At 42.9% G+C, this 17,257-nt stretch overlaps 1 protein-coding gene across 1 annotated transcript in view; it reads right to left on the bottom strand.

Annotated features, from left to right (window-relative positions):
• The window catches only part of LOC137327346 (suppressor of tumorigenicity 14 protein-like), a 113,606-nt gene that overhangs the window by 28,041 nt on the left and 68,308 nt on the right, over window positions 1-17,257 (bottom strand). Inside the window, exons 12-15 of the mRNA XM_067993047.1 lie at window positions 16,088-16,192; window positions 10,936-11,043; window positions 9,545-9,661; window positions 8,679-8,795 (exon numbers count right to left, since the gene is read on the bottom strand). Of these exons, the coding sequence (XP_067849148.1) occupies window positions 8,679-8,795; window positions 9,545-9,661; window positions 10,936-11,043; window positions 16,088-16,192 (447 nt within the window). The remainder of the gene's footprint in view (window positions 1-8,678; window positions 8,796-9,544; window positions 9,662-10,935; window positions 11,044-16,087; window positions 16,193-17,257) is intronic.

Here is a 17,257-nt window from a genome sequence, read left to right as displayed (position 1 = left end):
CAGTTAATATTAGGGTAGTTGAAATCCCCTACTATTACTGCCCTATTGTTTTTGCACTTCTCAGAAATTTGCCTACATATTTGCTCTTCTATCTCCCTCTGACTGCTTAAGGGTCTATAGTACACTCCCAGAAGTGTGATTGCCCCTTTTTTGTTCCTTAGCTCAACCCATATGGCCTCATTTGATGATCCTTCTAACATATCATCCCTCCTCACAGCTGTAATTGTTTCCTTTACAAATATTGTCCCCTCCCTCCTTTTTTACCCTGCTCTCTATCTCATCTGAAAACCCTGTAACCAGGAATGTTGAGCTGCCATTCCTGCCCCTCTTCAAGCCATATTTCAGTAATAGCTGTGATATCATAAGAACATACTTCTATCTGTGCCCTCAACTCATCTGCCTTATTCACTAAACTCCTTGCATTGAAGTATATACCATTTAGCAATGCCAAATTCCTTTGTGGTCTATTTTCTAACCTTTGTTTCCTCTGCCTTCCAAACTCACTTACTAATTTTCTGCCTTCCATTTCCAGCTCTGCTTCTCTCCCATCTGAATCAATGCTCAGGTTCCCATCCCCCTGCCAAGCTGGTTTAAACCCTCCTCAACAGCATTAGCAAAACTCCCTGCGAGGATATTGGTCCCAGCCCTGTTGAGATGCAACCTCTCTGGCTTGTAAAGGTCCCACCTCCTCTCGTACCGGTTCCAATGCCCCAGGAATCTAAAGCCCCCCCTCCTGCCACGTATTCATCTGCACTATCCTCCTATTTCTGTACTCACTAGCGCGTGGCACTAGGAGTAATCTGGAGATTATTACCTTTAAGGTCCTGCTTATTAATCTCTTTCCTAGTTCCCTAAAATCTGCCTGCAGGACCTCAACCCTCTTTCTACCTATCTCATTGGTACCGATATGAACCACGACCTCTGCCTGTTCATCCTCCTCCCTCAGAAGGTTCTGCAGCTGCTCAATGACATCCTTGACCCTGGCACCAGGGAGGCAACATATCAGCCTGGAATCACGGCTGCGGCCGCAGAAACGCCTGTCTGTTGCCCTAACTATTGAATCCCCATTCACTATTGCTTTCTTGACCTTTCTCCTCCACCCTGTACAGCTGAGCCACCCTTGGTGCTGTGGACTTGGCTCTGGCTGCACTCCCCAGAGGAACCCTCTCCCTCACCAAAACTGAATACAGGTTAGAGAGTGAGATGCACTCACGGGACTCCTGCACTACCTGCCTGGTCCTCCTTGTCTGTTTGGAGGTCACCCATTCTCTCTCTGCCTGCACACTCCTAAGCTGCGTGGTGACCACCTCCAGAAACGTGCTGGCCACATAGCACTCAGCCTTGCAGATGCACTGCAGTGACGCCAGCTGCTGCTCATATTTTTCCAATTGTCAATTAACTTTGTCCCGGATTAATGTCTCTAAACGTTTCTCCACCACTGACGTTAGGCTGATTGGCCTGTAGCTGCCGGGTTTATCCCTTGACCTCTTTTTGTACAGGGGTGTTACATTTGCAATCCTCCAGTCCTTTGGCACCACTCCCAGATCTAAGGAGGATTGGAAGATTGTGGCCAGCGCCTCCACAATTTCCACCTTTACTTCCCTCAGCAACCTAGGATGCATCCCATCCAGACTGGGTGACTTTTATACTTTGAGCACTGGCAACCTTTTTAGTACCTCCTCTATCTATTTTTATCCTATCCAATTTCTCTACTGCCTCCTCCTTTACTGCGACATTGGCAGCATCCTCTTCTTTAGTACCTCAGCCATGCCCTCTGCCTCCACAAGATCATCTCCTTTTTGATCCCTAATCAGCCCCACCCTTCCACTATTTATATGTTTATAAAAGACTTTTGGGTTTGCCTTTTATGTTACCCGCTAATCTATTCTCATGCACTCTCTTATTTCCCTTTTCAGTTCTCCCCTGTACCTTTTGTATTCAGTCTAGTTCTCTACTGTATTATGAACCTTACATTTGTCTTAAGCCTCCTTTTACTGTTTAATTTTAATCTCTATATCTTTAGACATCCATGGAGCTCTAGCTTTGGATGCTGTTCCTTTCCCCCTCATGGGAATATGTCTATCTGTACCCAAACTATCTCCTCTTTGAAGGCCTCTCATTGCTCATTTACTGTATTACCTGCCAATCTTTGATTCCAATTCACCTGGGCCAGATCCCCTTTCAACTCACTGAAATTAGCCCTCCTCCAGTTCAGTATTTTCACATTTAATTTTTTCTTGTTCTTTTCCATAACTACTCTAAACCTAATGATGTTGTGATCACTTTTCCCAAATGCTCTCCCACTGAAACATGCTCTACTTGCCATAAGAACATAAGAAATAAAAGCAAGAGTAGGCCATATGGCCCCTCGAGCCTGCTCCACCATTCAATCAGATCATGGCTGATCTTCGACCTAAACTCCACTTTCCCGCCTGATCTCTATATCCCTTGATTCCTCTAGAGTCTAAAAATCTATCCATCTCAGCCTTGACTACATTCTATGACTCAGCATCCACAGCCCTCTGGGGTAGAGAATTCCAAAGATTCACAACCCTCAGCGTGAAGAAATTCCTTCTCATATCAGTCTTGAATGGCCGACCCCTTATCCTGCGACTCTGCCCGCTAGTTCTAGACTCTCTAGATATGGGAAACAATGTCCCACTTCATGCCCCAGAACTATATCCAAGACTGCTTCTTTCCTCGTTGGACTGGAAACATACTGATCAAGAAGGTTCTCTTGTACACATTTCAGGAATTCCCCCCTCCCCACCTCTTTGCCCTTTACACTGTCATTTTCCCAGTCTATATTAGGATAATTGAAGTTCCCCCATTATCACTACTCTGTAGTTCTTGCATCTTTCTGCAACTTGCCTGAAAATTTGTTCCTCTATATCCTTCCCACTATTTGGTGGCCTATCATTTACACCCAGTAGTGTAATAGCTCCTCTATTGTTCCTTAATTCTAACCAAATAGATTCTATTTTTGAACCCTGAAGTACATCATCCCTTTCTAGTGCTGTAACAGTATCATTGATCAATACAGCCACCACCCTCATTTTTTTTCTTCCCTCTCTTTCCTGAATACATTGTATCCAGGAATAGTAAGCGCCCATTCCTCTCTCCTTGTTTGAGTCAGGTCTCTGTTATTGCCATTACATCATAATCCCAGTGCCTGCAGCTCACCAATCTTATTTACCACACGTGCACTCCTATTTCATCTTACTCTGCTTCGCATTTCCCCCTGCCTGATCCCTCCTATTTCTGAACTACTCCTTATTCTAATGCTGTTTGTCTCTCCCAGTCCTCTGTGCACCTTATATCTACTCTCTAATGTTTCATCTTGGTGCCCCACCCCCTGCCAAATTGATTTAAACCCACCCCCATAGCACTAGTTAACCTCTCTGTGAGGACATTGGTCCTGGCCCTGTTGAGGTGCAACCCATCCATCTTATACAGATCCCTCCTGCCCCAGAACTGGTCCCAATGCCCCAGGAATCTGAAGCCCTCCCTCCTGCACCATTTCTCCAACTATGTGTTAACCTGCCTTATCTTACTGCTCCTATAGTCACTAGCACGTGGCACTGGGAGTAATCTAGAGATTACTACTTTTCGGTCCTGTTCTTTAATTTCCTCCCTAGCTCCTGAAACTCTGTCTGTATGACCTCAATCCTTTTCCTGCCTATGTCATTGGTTCCAACATAGACCACGACTTCTGGCCGTTCCCCTTCCTCCTGCAAAATGTTCTGCACCCGTTCGGTGACGTCCTTGACCCTAGCACCAGGGAGGCAACACACCATGCGAGACTCACGTCAGCGATTGCAGAAACACCTGTCTATTGCCCTGATTATCGAATCCGCTATGACCACCAAAGTGCATTTCTACTCTTTGCTGTGCCTCTATGCTGTCATTTGCCCCACAGTGCCATGGACGTGCTCGAGACTGCACTCCCCCGAGGTGCCATCACCCTCATTGGTGTTTAGTTCTAAAAGCCGGTTTAAGAGTGCCACATTCCCAGAGGATTCCTGCACTGCCTGCCTCTTCCTACCCTTCTGGATGGCTACCCACTTACTATCCTCCAGACCACCTCCTGGAACGCCTCAGAAACTGGAGGCACTTCCTGCACATGTGGTTATCCAGGACACATGAAGCAGCCCGGAGTTGACACTTCCAGCTTCCCGGAGTTCCCATATGGCACAGGAATTGCATGCGACAGGTCTCAGCTGTCCTATCATTTTGCACACAAAGATATACATTAGTGGATCTCTCTTCACATTGCACAGGGTTAGTCGGATGGTTCGATGTTTTTACAATGACAGGGACATTATAACACACAATGAATTATTCCGCTGCCAAAGTGGACCTGCAGCTTTAAGCCCACAAAGTCGAATTGCTGTAAAGATATAGAGTGCGATTTTCAGAGGGCACCTGCCCATTTTAATGATTGGTGTTAGAATTCTCAAGTTTGGGTCGTGGCTGCCATCATCCATTTATCCCCAGAATTGCAATCATTTTGGATCAGTTCTTGATAATGTGCAAAGTTCCATATCAGGAGTACAAATTCATAAAATTTACACTTCTACTTAAAATTAAAGTTCCTTGGAAATACAATGGTGCTATGAATATGGGGCGTCATTGTGCAGTGCCATGGAGTGGAGGGTACAGTTCACTGCCCCTCTTTATCACACTCTATGGATGAAGCATAGCATGAAGCCTGAACATTTTTACACAGAGAGACATGAAATCAGCCAATGTGTCTCTGCTGTGCATCTCCCTGTGTCTGGCTAAATGACTTTGGCTGGCATTAGGCTGCCAATTCCCTCTTTTAACCATACATGTGCATGATCTGGATAGGGGAAACTGCAAGGGGACAAAAGAGGCTGCATGTCCTCATTGGAGGGTAACATACTTTCATCAGGTAAGTTTCTGAACCCTTTCTGAACAATAACTCAGGGTCAGTGACAAAGCTATTCTCCATATGCACTTATTAGAAATATAGCAAATGCCTTTTTTTGTTCCAAACAGAAGTTTGACCTACATACAAGCAGCAAACAGAATGATCATTGTGTATTCTGTAGCAGGGAAGGTCACATGGTGACTGAAAACCCAAATATGGCCTTCTCCGTTAAGGCATTCCTTTCAAGTACAGCTGAGTAATGAAAGACAATTGTATCTCAGTCCTTTTTGCAGCTGAGTCATACAGTATCGAAGGAAATGGATGCTGATTGTAAATGATAACCCCAATAAACCAATCAATTATCTCAAGGGATTAATTGGTTCTCAAGAGCAAATTAACTATGATCCTCCACCAACTTTTGCTCGACTTACGGAGAACGAAAATGCAGCAATCAAACTTCTCTCATTGCATGCTTGCTATTTCTTTCATTGATTTGTCACTTTCTTCAAATTCCACAAGAAAGGAAACATATGATATTACATACTTAGTGATGAAAGAGAAATTAATACATTTAGCAAATGTTAACAATTGTTTTCTTCCTCTCGCTCAAAGAATTTGCTTTGGTGAGTGGCAGAAAGTTGCACATGTGTTAAAAGAGAATTTTTAAAAAATGAAAACTGTAATTTTCTTTTTAATTCTTCATTCCCTGAATCAGGGTTCCCTAGTCCACACATTGCGGGGGTAATTTTGAGTTTGGACGATAGTGTAAAATGGGCGATATCTGATCAGCCACCCGTTCGTTATACATCTTTACCAATTTTCATTTCTGTTGACTTCATCGGGAGAGATGTATAACAGGTGTCTGAGCTGACATCACTTGTTTACACCATCACCCAAAGTTAAAATCACCCCTTGTGATGATTATCAATGCATTAGCTTCAAGTTTCCTTACTTAACATTTTTTTTGTATGCCACAATTGAACAGCGTCCATTTTTATTGCCAATTGAAGAATAGTACACAAAGGGTGCACAAAACTGAAAATAACAATATTAGTACAAAGGGCTGAAGGGGGATTATGTATGTCCACATATTGATGCTGGTGACGTGGGGGTGGTGACTAGGTTAAGCTGCACTATGTATAAACACCGCTAATTGCCTAGAATTAGAAGGAATTAAATCCTAATTAAATCATGCATTGCTCAAAGGCAGAAGGAAATTGTTCAGTCTATGTAAACTGAAACCAGTTTATTACCGTCAAAAATTTCAACTCTTAGCTTCTTGATCTAATACAAATTAACCCACCCTGTACTGAATTCTGTTGGTGTTAAGGCAAAACTTAAAATATATACTTTTTAAAAAATCACTTGTGAACTAATATATGGCTTTCAGTGTAGTTTATGGAACTTCACTGATATTTTGGGAGGGTTAATTGAATCATTTTAAAAAAGACTAGATTGCCACGTGAACTGAACTGGAAGATTGAGAGGGATTATGATCCGGCTTTTAGGGATCATGTCAAAGTCAGCAAGTTATATGAGCTAAGCTTTCATCATTTGGCTACCCCATTGTTAAGTTGGTAGTGAACCACACGGGCTGTCAAGGATCCAGGTTCAATCCCTGGGGTCTAATTTAACTCTACCCACCCGGTAGAAGCCGGATGAGTGGGCAGTTAAAAACAGGTGCGAAAACGTCCAATATGGCGGTCGGGATACACAAGCACATTCTGCATTGAAAGTCTGCAATATTAATATAGACATCAAAAGAGCCGTCCAAACAGGCTGGAGGCCCTTTTCATATGCAAATAAAGGTCCTAACACCTGTTTGATGCCTCCTTTACTAAATTGGTTTGCCCTGAACGCAGTGTCAGCTACATGTGGCCTAACCAGCAGTCCTTAAAGGGGCCCCTGCAGGCCCCCACTAAAAAGATTAAGTTTAAAAAAAATTCTTATCTATATGTGGAGCTGGGAGGTGCAGGAGTGCTCCACCCAGCTGCACATTAAAACCACGGGCTGCTGCCAGCCACTGCTTATCCCCCCCCACTTCCCGATCGGCACCTCAACCCACCTCCCCATCAACACATCCCCACCTCCCTCTCTCCCGGTTGCCTGCCTCTTCCTGGGGATCACTCCCTGCACCGAGTTCACGCCAGCAGACTGCCACGAATCAATTTCTAGGCCTAAGGTTTATCAACATGTGCTCATGTTAATGAACTACTTACTGATCATCAGTGAACTGAATGCTGATGTGCCTATAAATGGCAATGTCATGCAACACACAGTCACTATGTTGGCCACTTTTTCAGGGCTTACATAAACCGCCATAATCGCCAAGGCACCCAAGAGGTTGTTCAAGCACACCAAAGGCTTGCTTATTCAGCACTCTGCTCCCGCTATTAGTCTCACCGGACTGTATTTCAGCCTTGGCTTGGGAATTAAACAGACGAATCGTGAGTCATGCAACACTTAACCTCTTTTTCCTAGCAGCTAGCTGTCAGATTCTTCCTCCCCTTGGAAGCGCTTGACAACGTTTGATTGGCACAAAATGTATGAATTAAACATACTCTCTGGAAAGTGGGCACTGATGTGCATAAGTCAGGGTTAAATATGCCATGGCATCATTGGACAGTGCCTGAATAGCAACGTGGCTACAATTGATTATTCCTGGAATCCTAGTTGGTACAGCCCTGCTTCCTTTGAGGTTGCAAATGCTGCTCAGTTTCAAAGTTGACGTACTGCTGTGCATAGTTGAACAGGGAATCAGTCAACTGCTTTACGGCTCTGTGAATATCAACTCACTCCTGTGATTTCTGCTGGTGGGGCCTGGAAGCTTCCAGTACATGATAACAGAGAGCTATTGTTACCTTGACCACCACAGTGCTGCCTGAAGACTGTCCTTGCAACTCATCATTCAGGAGCTGTCAGAGGAAAGTAACCACCTTACTGGACAGCCTCAACCTTTAGATACTGCTCCTTCATTACGGACAGGTAGCTGCATCTTAGACTGTAAAGAGGGCTCTGAGGGTATTTGGTGTGGGCAATTGTGAATATTTTATGAAGACTTTCCTCCTGCTCTATCCTCTGTCTTCTGCAGAGATATAGGGCAGCACAAATTGCACCAGCATGTTTACCTAGCACAGAGATACACTAATTCAGGTCAGAGGCAATAGGCACCAGTGCAGACTTTACTGTACTCAATGATGTCCAAAGCTGCTAACAAGGCCTTAATGGACATCAGTAAGCAATGGATATTAAAATACCAGAATATTAGTGCGAATAAATTTTCTTTTCACAAGATAAAAACTCTAAAAGAATTCAAACTGTAATCTAGTGCTGCTAAATCTCCCCCTCCCCAGTTTTCACCCCTTTTATGCTAATTTCTATGGGTGCTAATAGTGGAAAACATAATGCAATTAGCTAAGTGTCTTACCAATACTGAGTCATCTTGCTTCTTTTGTATAAGGTATTGCAGAGAGGAAATATTGTGAAAACAGATGATTTCACATATGTCAAAGTGCTCTTAAAAGGTGCAAGTGTACAAAGTAGGAGTTATTGATAAAGATTACCTGAGTAATATTCAGGAGACTGTGTGAAGCAGAGACTGCTAATGTGATGATTACAATGTACATGCATAGCAAAAACTGGCATTTTTAATGCATACATAAAAGGATTCCTGGCTTCAAATAACCTTGTAACTGCTGTAATACCATTTCCTTTCTCCTTCTATTATCTATAGCCCCAGGTCAACAATTGCTCAGTCGCTCTCCCCCTTCTCTGCACTACTTACCACAATAATATTCATCACTTAAATCTGAACAATCCTCCACACCATCGCATTCTGCATTGGGTTTGGCAATGCATTTTCCATCGGCACATCTGTAAGTGTTAACAGTGCATTTGACGTCTAACACAAATAAAGACAGAAAAAACAGGATGAGTAACACTGTGATTTGAAGATATTGAAATGTAATAGTGAAATTCAAGCCAACAAATTTACTACCAGTAAATAAAATCTTATTGGTTAATTACTGTTGATAATGTTAGCTGATAAATGGTTAATGGTTTCACATTCCTTTGTCTGTTTTATTAGCTAATTGTAAACAATTTTACAACACCAAATTATAGTCCAACGATTTTATTTAGATAAAGATTTAATTAGATTTTAGATTTAGATTTAAGTAAAATCATTGGACTATAACTTGGTGTTGTAAAATTGTTTACAATTGTCAACCCCAGTCCATCACCGGCATCTCCACATCATGTTTTATTAGCAGCAGAGTTAATGCCTCTGCTAAAATAATGGATAGAAGAATGAGTGGGAATACATTATAAGCTCATCCGTTAATATTACCAGCAGTATTTTCTAAGTTTTATAAAGCATGGCCACCTATGCAGATTCCTCTTTTGGTTCAAGGACAAAATAAAAAGCAAACGACTGTGCCTAGCAATTTATGGTATTCCGCACTATGGGCACAAAATATTGGTTTAAAAAAAAGAAAGTGAGCTTTGCTTCTGATGATTCCGTGTTATGTACAGCAAATAACAACAGAGTCTTTACCAACAAGGACACTTAAGAGAATAATGTTTTAAAACTTTGATGCCAGTATATGTACTGAAAAGTAATTATAGTAGGAAAAAGTATGTTCCATCTACCTGCTTTATCACAGTCAGCTTCATCAGAGCCATTAGGACAGTCAGCCTTTCCATCACATAAGGCACTAATGGACAAACAATTATTATTCTGGCAGCTGAAGTACCCAACAGAGCAATCTGGAAATGGAGCAGAAAAGATGTGATCATTTATCATAAAATATTCTGAAGCTAGTTGAAGAAATTGCAACTGATATGCTTTGCTTGAATGTTACATTTAGTTTCAAAGTATTTGGCAGAGTGCCCCAATGTTGTACTTGACATCTGGGTTTGAATCCATCTTACATAGAGAACTATTAATCTCTGTACTGCAAAATTAAGTCCAAGTTAGTGAAGTAATGGGGGGAGTTTAACCCCTCCCCCAAACCGCATAGGAAAGAGAGGGTTGGCAGAGTGTGGGGGGGGGGGGGGGCGGGTTTAAATTGTTAAAAATGTGAAACCCGACCCCAACCCACCGCGAAGGCACCTACTTCCGGTTTTACCGCGGTGGATTTGGGGGTGGCCATGTAATCCGCTTTGGAGAGGCGGGTCAGTGATTTTAATATTTAAAATGAGGCTCTGTTCCTCAGATTTTGGTAGCCATTTGAATTTAACGGCTGCGGGACGGGTTTCCCAGGGCTCGAGAAACCCGACAAGTGAAGGGAGGCGGGAGCTGCCCCTCCAGCATGTATGTGCTTTTCCAGCACTGCTTGTGGGCCAGTAGGAGCAGGAGTGCTTCCCCCGGCCCCTCAAGCAAACATTTTGCTGCAATCTCTCCTTCCCAGTGATCTGCCGACCCCGCCGCGATCTCTATCTCTCCCTCCCTCCTTGCTGCTGCACTCCGAGCCCGCCCCGCCCCCCCCCGCCAATCTTCTCAATTGCTGGGGACCATCCCCAGAGGTCCATGGCTGCTGCCTTCTACAGTGTGCTTTCCCTCTTAGCCTCTCAATCTGGCTGGCTGCTGGGCGGGAAACGGATTTTAAAAATTCTAATGAGGTCCTGCCGTTAAATTCAACAGGACCTCCGCCCACCCGGTATTCCCAGGTTTACCGGCCGCTGACACACACACACACCCCCACCCCGCTCCCTCCCCGCCTCCCCGTAAATATTGGCGCCAATGTGTTTCACTGAGACACTGACTTTAAAAAAAAGTTGAACCACAAATTTTAAAAGATCTGAAATGAAATGGAAAAAAGTTACCTAATAAGTTCCCCCCACCATGATTTAGGCTAGCACATGAAGAATAGCCATTTGGACAAGATACTAGAGGGCTGTATTGCTTAAGGAACTGTACTCTTGAGTCAATAACTTCAGAAGAAAACTAAGAGATAATGCAATTTTTTTTGTTGTAAAAGCTGCCTAATCTATCAATTTTATCCTTTAGATTTTCCATAATCAAAAAGCAAGTTTCTTACCACAGTTGCTTTCATCGCTCATATCTTCACAGTCATCAACTCCATCACAGACCCAGATCATGGGTTTACACATGTTATTATGACACTTAAACTGCTCTGATGTGCACACTGGAAATGGGTCAAATAAAGAGTAAATGAAAAAGAGTTAAGCAAGAACAGAGCGAATGTTTCACTCAGAACTTTGTTTTAGTTTTTGTTGTGACTAAATTTTGTGGTGCAAAAATGAAGACCAGCAGTCACAACTAGTTATCTAGATATTGTTCTACACAGCCAACCATGTACATGTATGTGATTTCTTGATTCAAATAAAGTTTTTTGAAGATAAAGGGAATGTAGTAAATGTAGTAAACATAGATTTTCAGAAGGCACTTGATAAGATATTTCACAAAAGGCTTGTTAGAAAAATTTAGGAGGGTGCTATGAGGAAATGTAGCAGTATGGGTAGAAAATTGGTTGACAGACAAGAAACAGAATTAAGGTAAATCTGCGTCACTCGGAATGGAAAAGGATTGAAAATGGTGTATTCTGGGGTTTAATGCTGGCCCAGTTTTGATCTTGGTGTGTGTATGTGTATGTGTAAATGTCTGTATGTAATCTTGAAATATGTTGATGACATCAAAGTAAGGGTTTGGCAAACGGCCAGGAGGATGTAAATGTCTTCTGGACGACCCAGACAGGTCAGTACAATGGGCAGACAATGTAGGTCAGCAGGCACAGGGGTGATGGGTGAACGGGACTTGGTGTGAGTTAGGATACAGGCAGCAGAGTTTTGGATGAGCTCAAGTTTATGGAGGGTGGAAGATGGGAGGCTGGTAAGGAGAGCATTGGAATAGTCAAGTCTAAGCACAAGAAAGGTGGAAGATGCAATTTATTTGGATAGAGTGCGGTAATACATTTTGGGAGAGATAAAAACAGGAATAGGCACATGTACTCAATGGAAAGATGCTGATGTTTGTGGATGAAGAGAGACACCCAGGGGTTCAAATACGTAATTCTCTGAAAGTGTGATTACAAGTATCATAGTAGGTACAGCACAGGAAGAGGCCATTCAGCCCATTGTGCTTGTGCCGGCTCTTTGAAAGAGCTATCTAATTAGTCCCATTTCCTGCTCTTTCCCCATAGCCCAGTAAGCTTTTTCCCTTCACGTATTTATATAATTCCCTTTTGAAAGTTACTAGTGAATCTGCTTCCACCACCCTTTCAGGCAGTGCATTCCGGATCATTATAACGCACTGCGTAAAAAATGTTTCCTCATGTCACCTCTGGCTCTTTGCCAATCACCTTAAATCTGTGTCCTCTGGTTACCGACCCTTCCACTGAAAACAGTTTCACCTTATTCACTCTATCAAAAGCGTTCATGATTGTGGACACCTTCATCAAATCTCTCTGTTCTAAGGAGAATAACCCCAACTTCTCCACATAGCTGAAGTCCCTCATCCCTGATACCATTCTAGTTAATCTCTTCTGCACCACCTCTAAGGCCTTGACATCTTTCCTAAAGTGTGGTGCCCAGAATTGAACACAATACTCCAGCTGAGGCCTAAACAGTGTTTTATAAAGGTTTAGCATAACTTCTTTGCTTTTATACTCTAGGCTTCTATTAATAAAGCCCAGGATCCCATATGCCTTTTTAAATAGCCTTTTCAACTTGTCCTGCCACCTTCAAAGATTTGCATATGTACACCCCTGGGTCTCTCTGTTCCTGCATCCCCTTTAAAATTGTACCAATTTTATATCCACGCTGCCACTGTCCCTTTAATCCCAAGGGCTTTATCCGGGTGACTTCTACTTTGAGCACTGCCAATCTTTTAAGTACTTCCTCTTTATCTATTTTTATCCTATCCAATATCGCAATATTCTCTGATTCTATAAGTGTTGGAAAGTGGGATTAGGCTGGGTGGCTCATTTTCGGCTGGCGCGGACACAATGGGCCGAATGGCCTCCTTCTGTGCCATAAATTTTCTATGATTCTATCACTACTACCTCCTCCTTTACTGCTACAATAGCACAATCCTCTTCTTTAGTGAAGACGGATGCGAAGTATTCATTTATGTCCTCTACCTTCACAAGATGATCTTTTTTGTCCCTAATCGGTCCCACCCTTTTACTATTTCGTGTTTATAAAAGACTATTGGGTTCCCTTTTATGTTAGTCGCTAACCTATTCTCATACTCTCTCTTTGCCCCTCTTATTTCCTTTTTTAGATCTCCTCTGTACTTTCTGTATTCAGCCTGATTCTCTACTGTATTATGAACCTTACATTTGTCATAAGCCTCCTTTTTCTGTTTCATTTTAATCTCTCTATCTTTCGTCATCCAACGAGCTCTACCTTTGGATGCCCTTCCTTTCCCCCTCGTAGGGATGTTTCTAGCCTGTACCCAAACCAACTCCTCCTTGAAGGCCTCCCATTCTTCAATTACTGTTTTGCCTACCAATTTTTGATTCCAATCCAACTGGGCAAGATCCCTTTTTAACTCACTGAAATTTTCACATTTGATTGTTCCTTGTCCTATAACATAACTATTCTAGACCTAATGATATTCTGATCACTATTCCTCAAATGTTCCCCACTGAAACATGCTCCACTTGCCCCTCTTCATTCCCTAGAACTACATCCAGCACTGTTTCCTTCCTGGTTGGGCTGGAAACACACTGTTCCAGAAAGTTCTCTTGAACACATTTCAGGAATTCCGCCCCCTCTTTGCCCTTTATACTGTTACTGTTCCAGTCTATATTGGGATAATTGAAATCCCCCATTATCACTGCATCTTTCTGTAATTTGCCTGCAAATTTTCTCCTTGATCTCCTTCCCACTATTTGGTGGCCTATAGTATACACCAACTAGATAAAGCCATAAAAAGGGCCAACAGCATTATGAGTTCTGTAAATGAGAGCATACAGCAAAAGTAAAGTAGTAATACATTTTACAAAACATTGGTTTGGCCACAGTCACAGTACTGTGTGCAATATTGGGTGCCTCATTATAGAAAGGACTTTAATGACATAGAAAGCATACAACGTAGATTCATCAGCGTAATGCCGGGGCTGGGAAATTATATACATAAGAAGACACTTAAGATACTGATATTATTTCCACTCGAGCAGTGAAGGCTAAGAAGAGTTTTAATAGAGGTTTTAAAATTATGAAGAGATTTGAAAGCGTGAATAGGAAAGACAATATCTTCTGGTTAGTGAGTCAGTGACGAGGGGTCATCAATAAAATTGTCATTGAGTGATGAGAGAGATTAGGAGAAATATCTTTACTCAGAGGATTGTTGGGGCATGGATTGGTTTGCCACGTGGAGTTGACAGACCAAAGACCACAGCATCTTTTAAGGGAAAATTGGATAAATATTTGAAGCAGAGGAAAATGCAGGGCTATGGGGTGAGAGTGGAGCAGTAGAATTAGTTTTCGATTGCTTTAGCAAAGAGTCATGAAGGGCTGGATTGCTGCCTTCTGTGCTGTAAGCTTCTATGTTTCTATGGTTTTATGTCTTTTCAGATTTGATATTTTGAGGTAACACACGTGCCAACCTACAAAACCTGGAAAAGTTGACGACCATTGTCAAAAAAAGCTGATAACTCAAAAATTCAGTGCACAATTTGCTCTTCCCCCTCTGCCACCTACTTACCCCAGTCTCCTAACTACTCCAGCACTGAAACGTCATCACTTTGCAGTTTCTTCACCATTCCCCCCTCACTCTTTCTCAACTTCTCTTCCATGAGACCCAACTGCTGCTCTCAAAAATAAGAGCTGAAGAAGCCAGCTGAGTGCCATATGTAGTACTTTGATATATTTCCCTTTCATTGCAATATCAATGCACGTGGGCTGCAACCAGGCGCTCCCTCCCCACAGTTCACCAGGTGCTCTCACCCCTACTCTCTGTAGGCTGCACCCAGACATCCCCATCTTAACGCTGCGTGAGCTGTACCCGGACACCCCCCCAAACCTACACTGTGTGAGTGCAACCAGATACCCTGAACCCACCTGCTGCTATTAGAGGTGTCAACAGAATTCACAAAGCCAGGAAGGACTTTTTCCATTCTGTTAGTGGCTTTTCATTCTATAACATTCAGCCTGCAACTATTTTGGAATAGCCAGAATATTTATCTTTTATTATTTAAAAACATTTCCCAGTGCTAAGTACATTAAAATTGCTAAATCTGGCCCCTACCATGGTTTCTGCTGTAATATTGTCCAACAGACGGTGTTTCCCTGCTCTTGCCTAAGTCAGCTGCTGAGGAGCATGAAAAGCGCATGAGCTCCCAACATGGTCACATGTGGTGAGAAGAGCTCGGCCTAGGTGAATTATGGGGCCACCTCAGCACAGTTTACATTTCACACCGATGTTTATCAGCTAAGGCTGACGAGGGACGACAGCTCAAAAAAAACTTAAAACTGTGTATCGATGTTACTGTGCTCTCCCTGCTCAGAGCTGTTACCCACCATTTACCTGCTGCTTTGCCCAATTACTACTCAGGGCATTCTGCCACATTTCAGCCCAAATACTACTGGAGGAATAAAAAAGGCGGAATTTCATCAGCAGACACTGACGCATCTCAGAACTGCGAAGGTTCGTGCAAAACATAATCAGTTGGCATCCATGGTAACCAAAGTTTCCACTTAGTTTCAAATTCCACGATCGTGAATACATTGACACATATTTTTTATATATTTATGAATATAATTAAATCACAGTTCAATCCATATGCTACAAATGTGTGTAATTACAGCAATTGGTTAGAACCAACTCTTGGCAATGTTGTTGGTACATGTTGGCACCAATACATTTGTTAATTATCTCCTTAAACATATAGAGGAAAGAATTGGTCTCATTTCCCTTTGTAGCAAAATTGTAAGCACAGTTTTGAATAATTTATGATGTTGCTCCACCCAGAAAGCAGATCTTCGCCTGCAGAGAGGCAAAAGTGTCTTACCTTGGTTGAATTGATTGACATATTCAGTACATTAAGTTCATAAATAATTGGTGGAAAGTATCCAATGAATCAAAATGACAAGGTTGGAAAAGTAATTAAGTTGGTGTGTTACTTTGATTACAGTTAGGATTCATCAGGAATCCACTTTTTTGCTGTGTTTAAACTGCAACTACTTCTTAGATAAGCAAAACAATGTATTTCCTCTTCTACTTACCACAGTTTAATTCATCACTTTTATCTTTGCAATGTACCCAGCCATCGCACTTGTTGCTCATGAGCTCACATTTTCCATCTCCACATTCGTGCATTCCTTGGCATTCTGTAACACAATATGTTAGGGCATAAGATTGATTAAATGAAATAAGGAGAGGGCTATTGTTCACACTTCTGCTGCCCTTACTGCCCCTAGGTTGCTGCCTATATCCCAATCAAAAGACAGGTATGCAACCTTCACCAAGTACTTTACCTGTGCCACTTTGAAACCAGCCACTACAACAGGCCCAATTTTAAAAGGGTGGCGGGATGGCAGTGGGGGGGCAGCTGGCTGCCGACAGTGGGGGAGGGGTGGAAAAAGAAAGAAAGAGAGAGAGACGTCATCCGGCACTGCAAGAGAGATTGTGGGGGGGGGGGATAGACAAAGATGGGGGCGGGACACAAAGATCGGGGGGGGGGTGCGAAGATCGGCAGGGGGAGACCTTGGTGAGACATCAGAGATGGAGACATTGGAGAGGGAGACATCATGAGGGGGGGAGACATCGGTGGGGGAGACTTTGGGGGGGGAAGACATCGGGGGAGGGAGACATCAGGGCGGGGAGACATCGGAGAGGGAGACATCAGACATCGGAGCAGGAGGGGTGCAGGTGACATAATTTCAAAGGTAGGTTTATTTATTTTTTAAGTTGTGAAATGTTATTTTATTTCATTTATTTACTTTTTTTTGACTGATCCGGCCCTTCACACCAGGTTTCACCCCAAGCATGAATCGGAAGCCGTGGGAAAGCCGCCCAGGTAAGTTGAAAATTGTTTTAACTACCTAATGTGTAAGAAATAAAGTACCTTAAGTACCTCAATGGCGTACATTTGCTTCTTTAAATATCGTCCCGCCGGCTTTAATTGCCGGCGGGACTTCCGGGTTCGGGAACGGTGTGCGCACCCAGATGTGCCTTTGTGAGACGCGCAAGTCAACGTGTTGGGGCCGGATTTGTTTCCCGCTCTTCATTTCCCCGATTTTCATAGCCCCCAACGCACCCGCACTTCCAAATTAAAACTGAGCCCAAGGTGTCTGACAGCAGATTAGGTCATTTGGTTTCCCCTCCTGGGCAAACAACAGGCAAGTTGAGATTGGGATGTGAGGAGAAAAATCACATCCTGCCACTCCACAATG

Source organism: Heptranchias perlo, chromosome 11 (assembly GCF_035084215.1).
Source record: "Heptranchias perlo isolate sHepPer1 chromosome 11, sHepPer1.hap1, whole genome shotgun sequence".
In the NCBI taxonomy this organism is placed as follows: domain Eukaryota; kingdom Metazoa; phylum Chordata; class Chondrichthyes; order Hexanchiformes; family Hexanchidae; genus Heptranchias; species Heptranchias perlo.
Note: the sequence above shows the minus strand (reverse complement) of the source record. Positions and strands in the feature narration are given on the sequence as shown.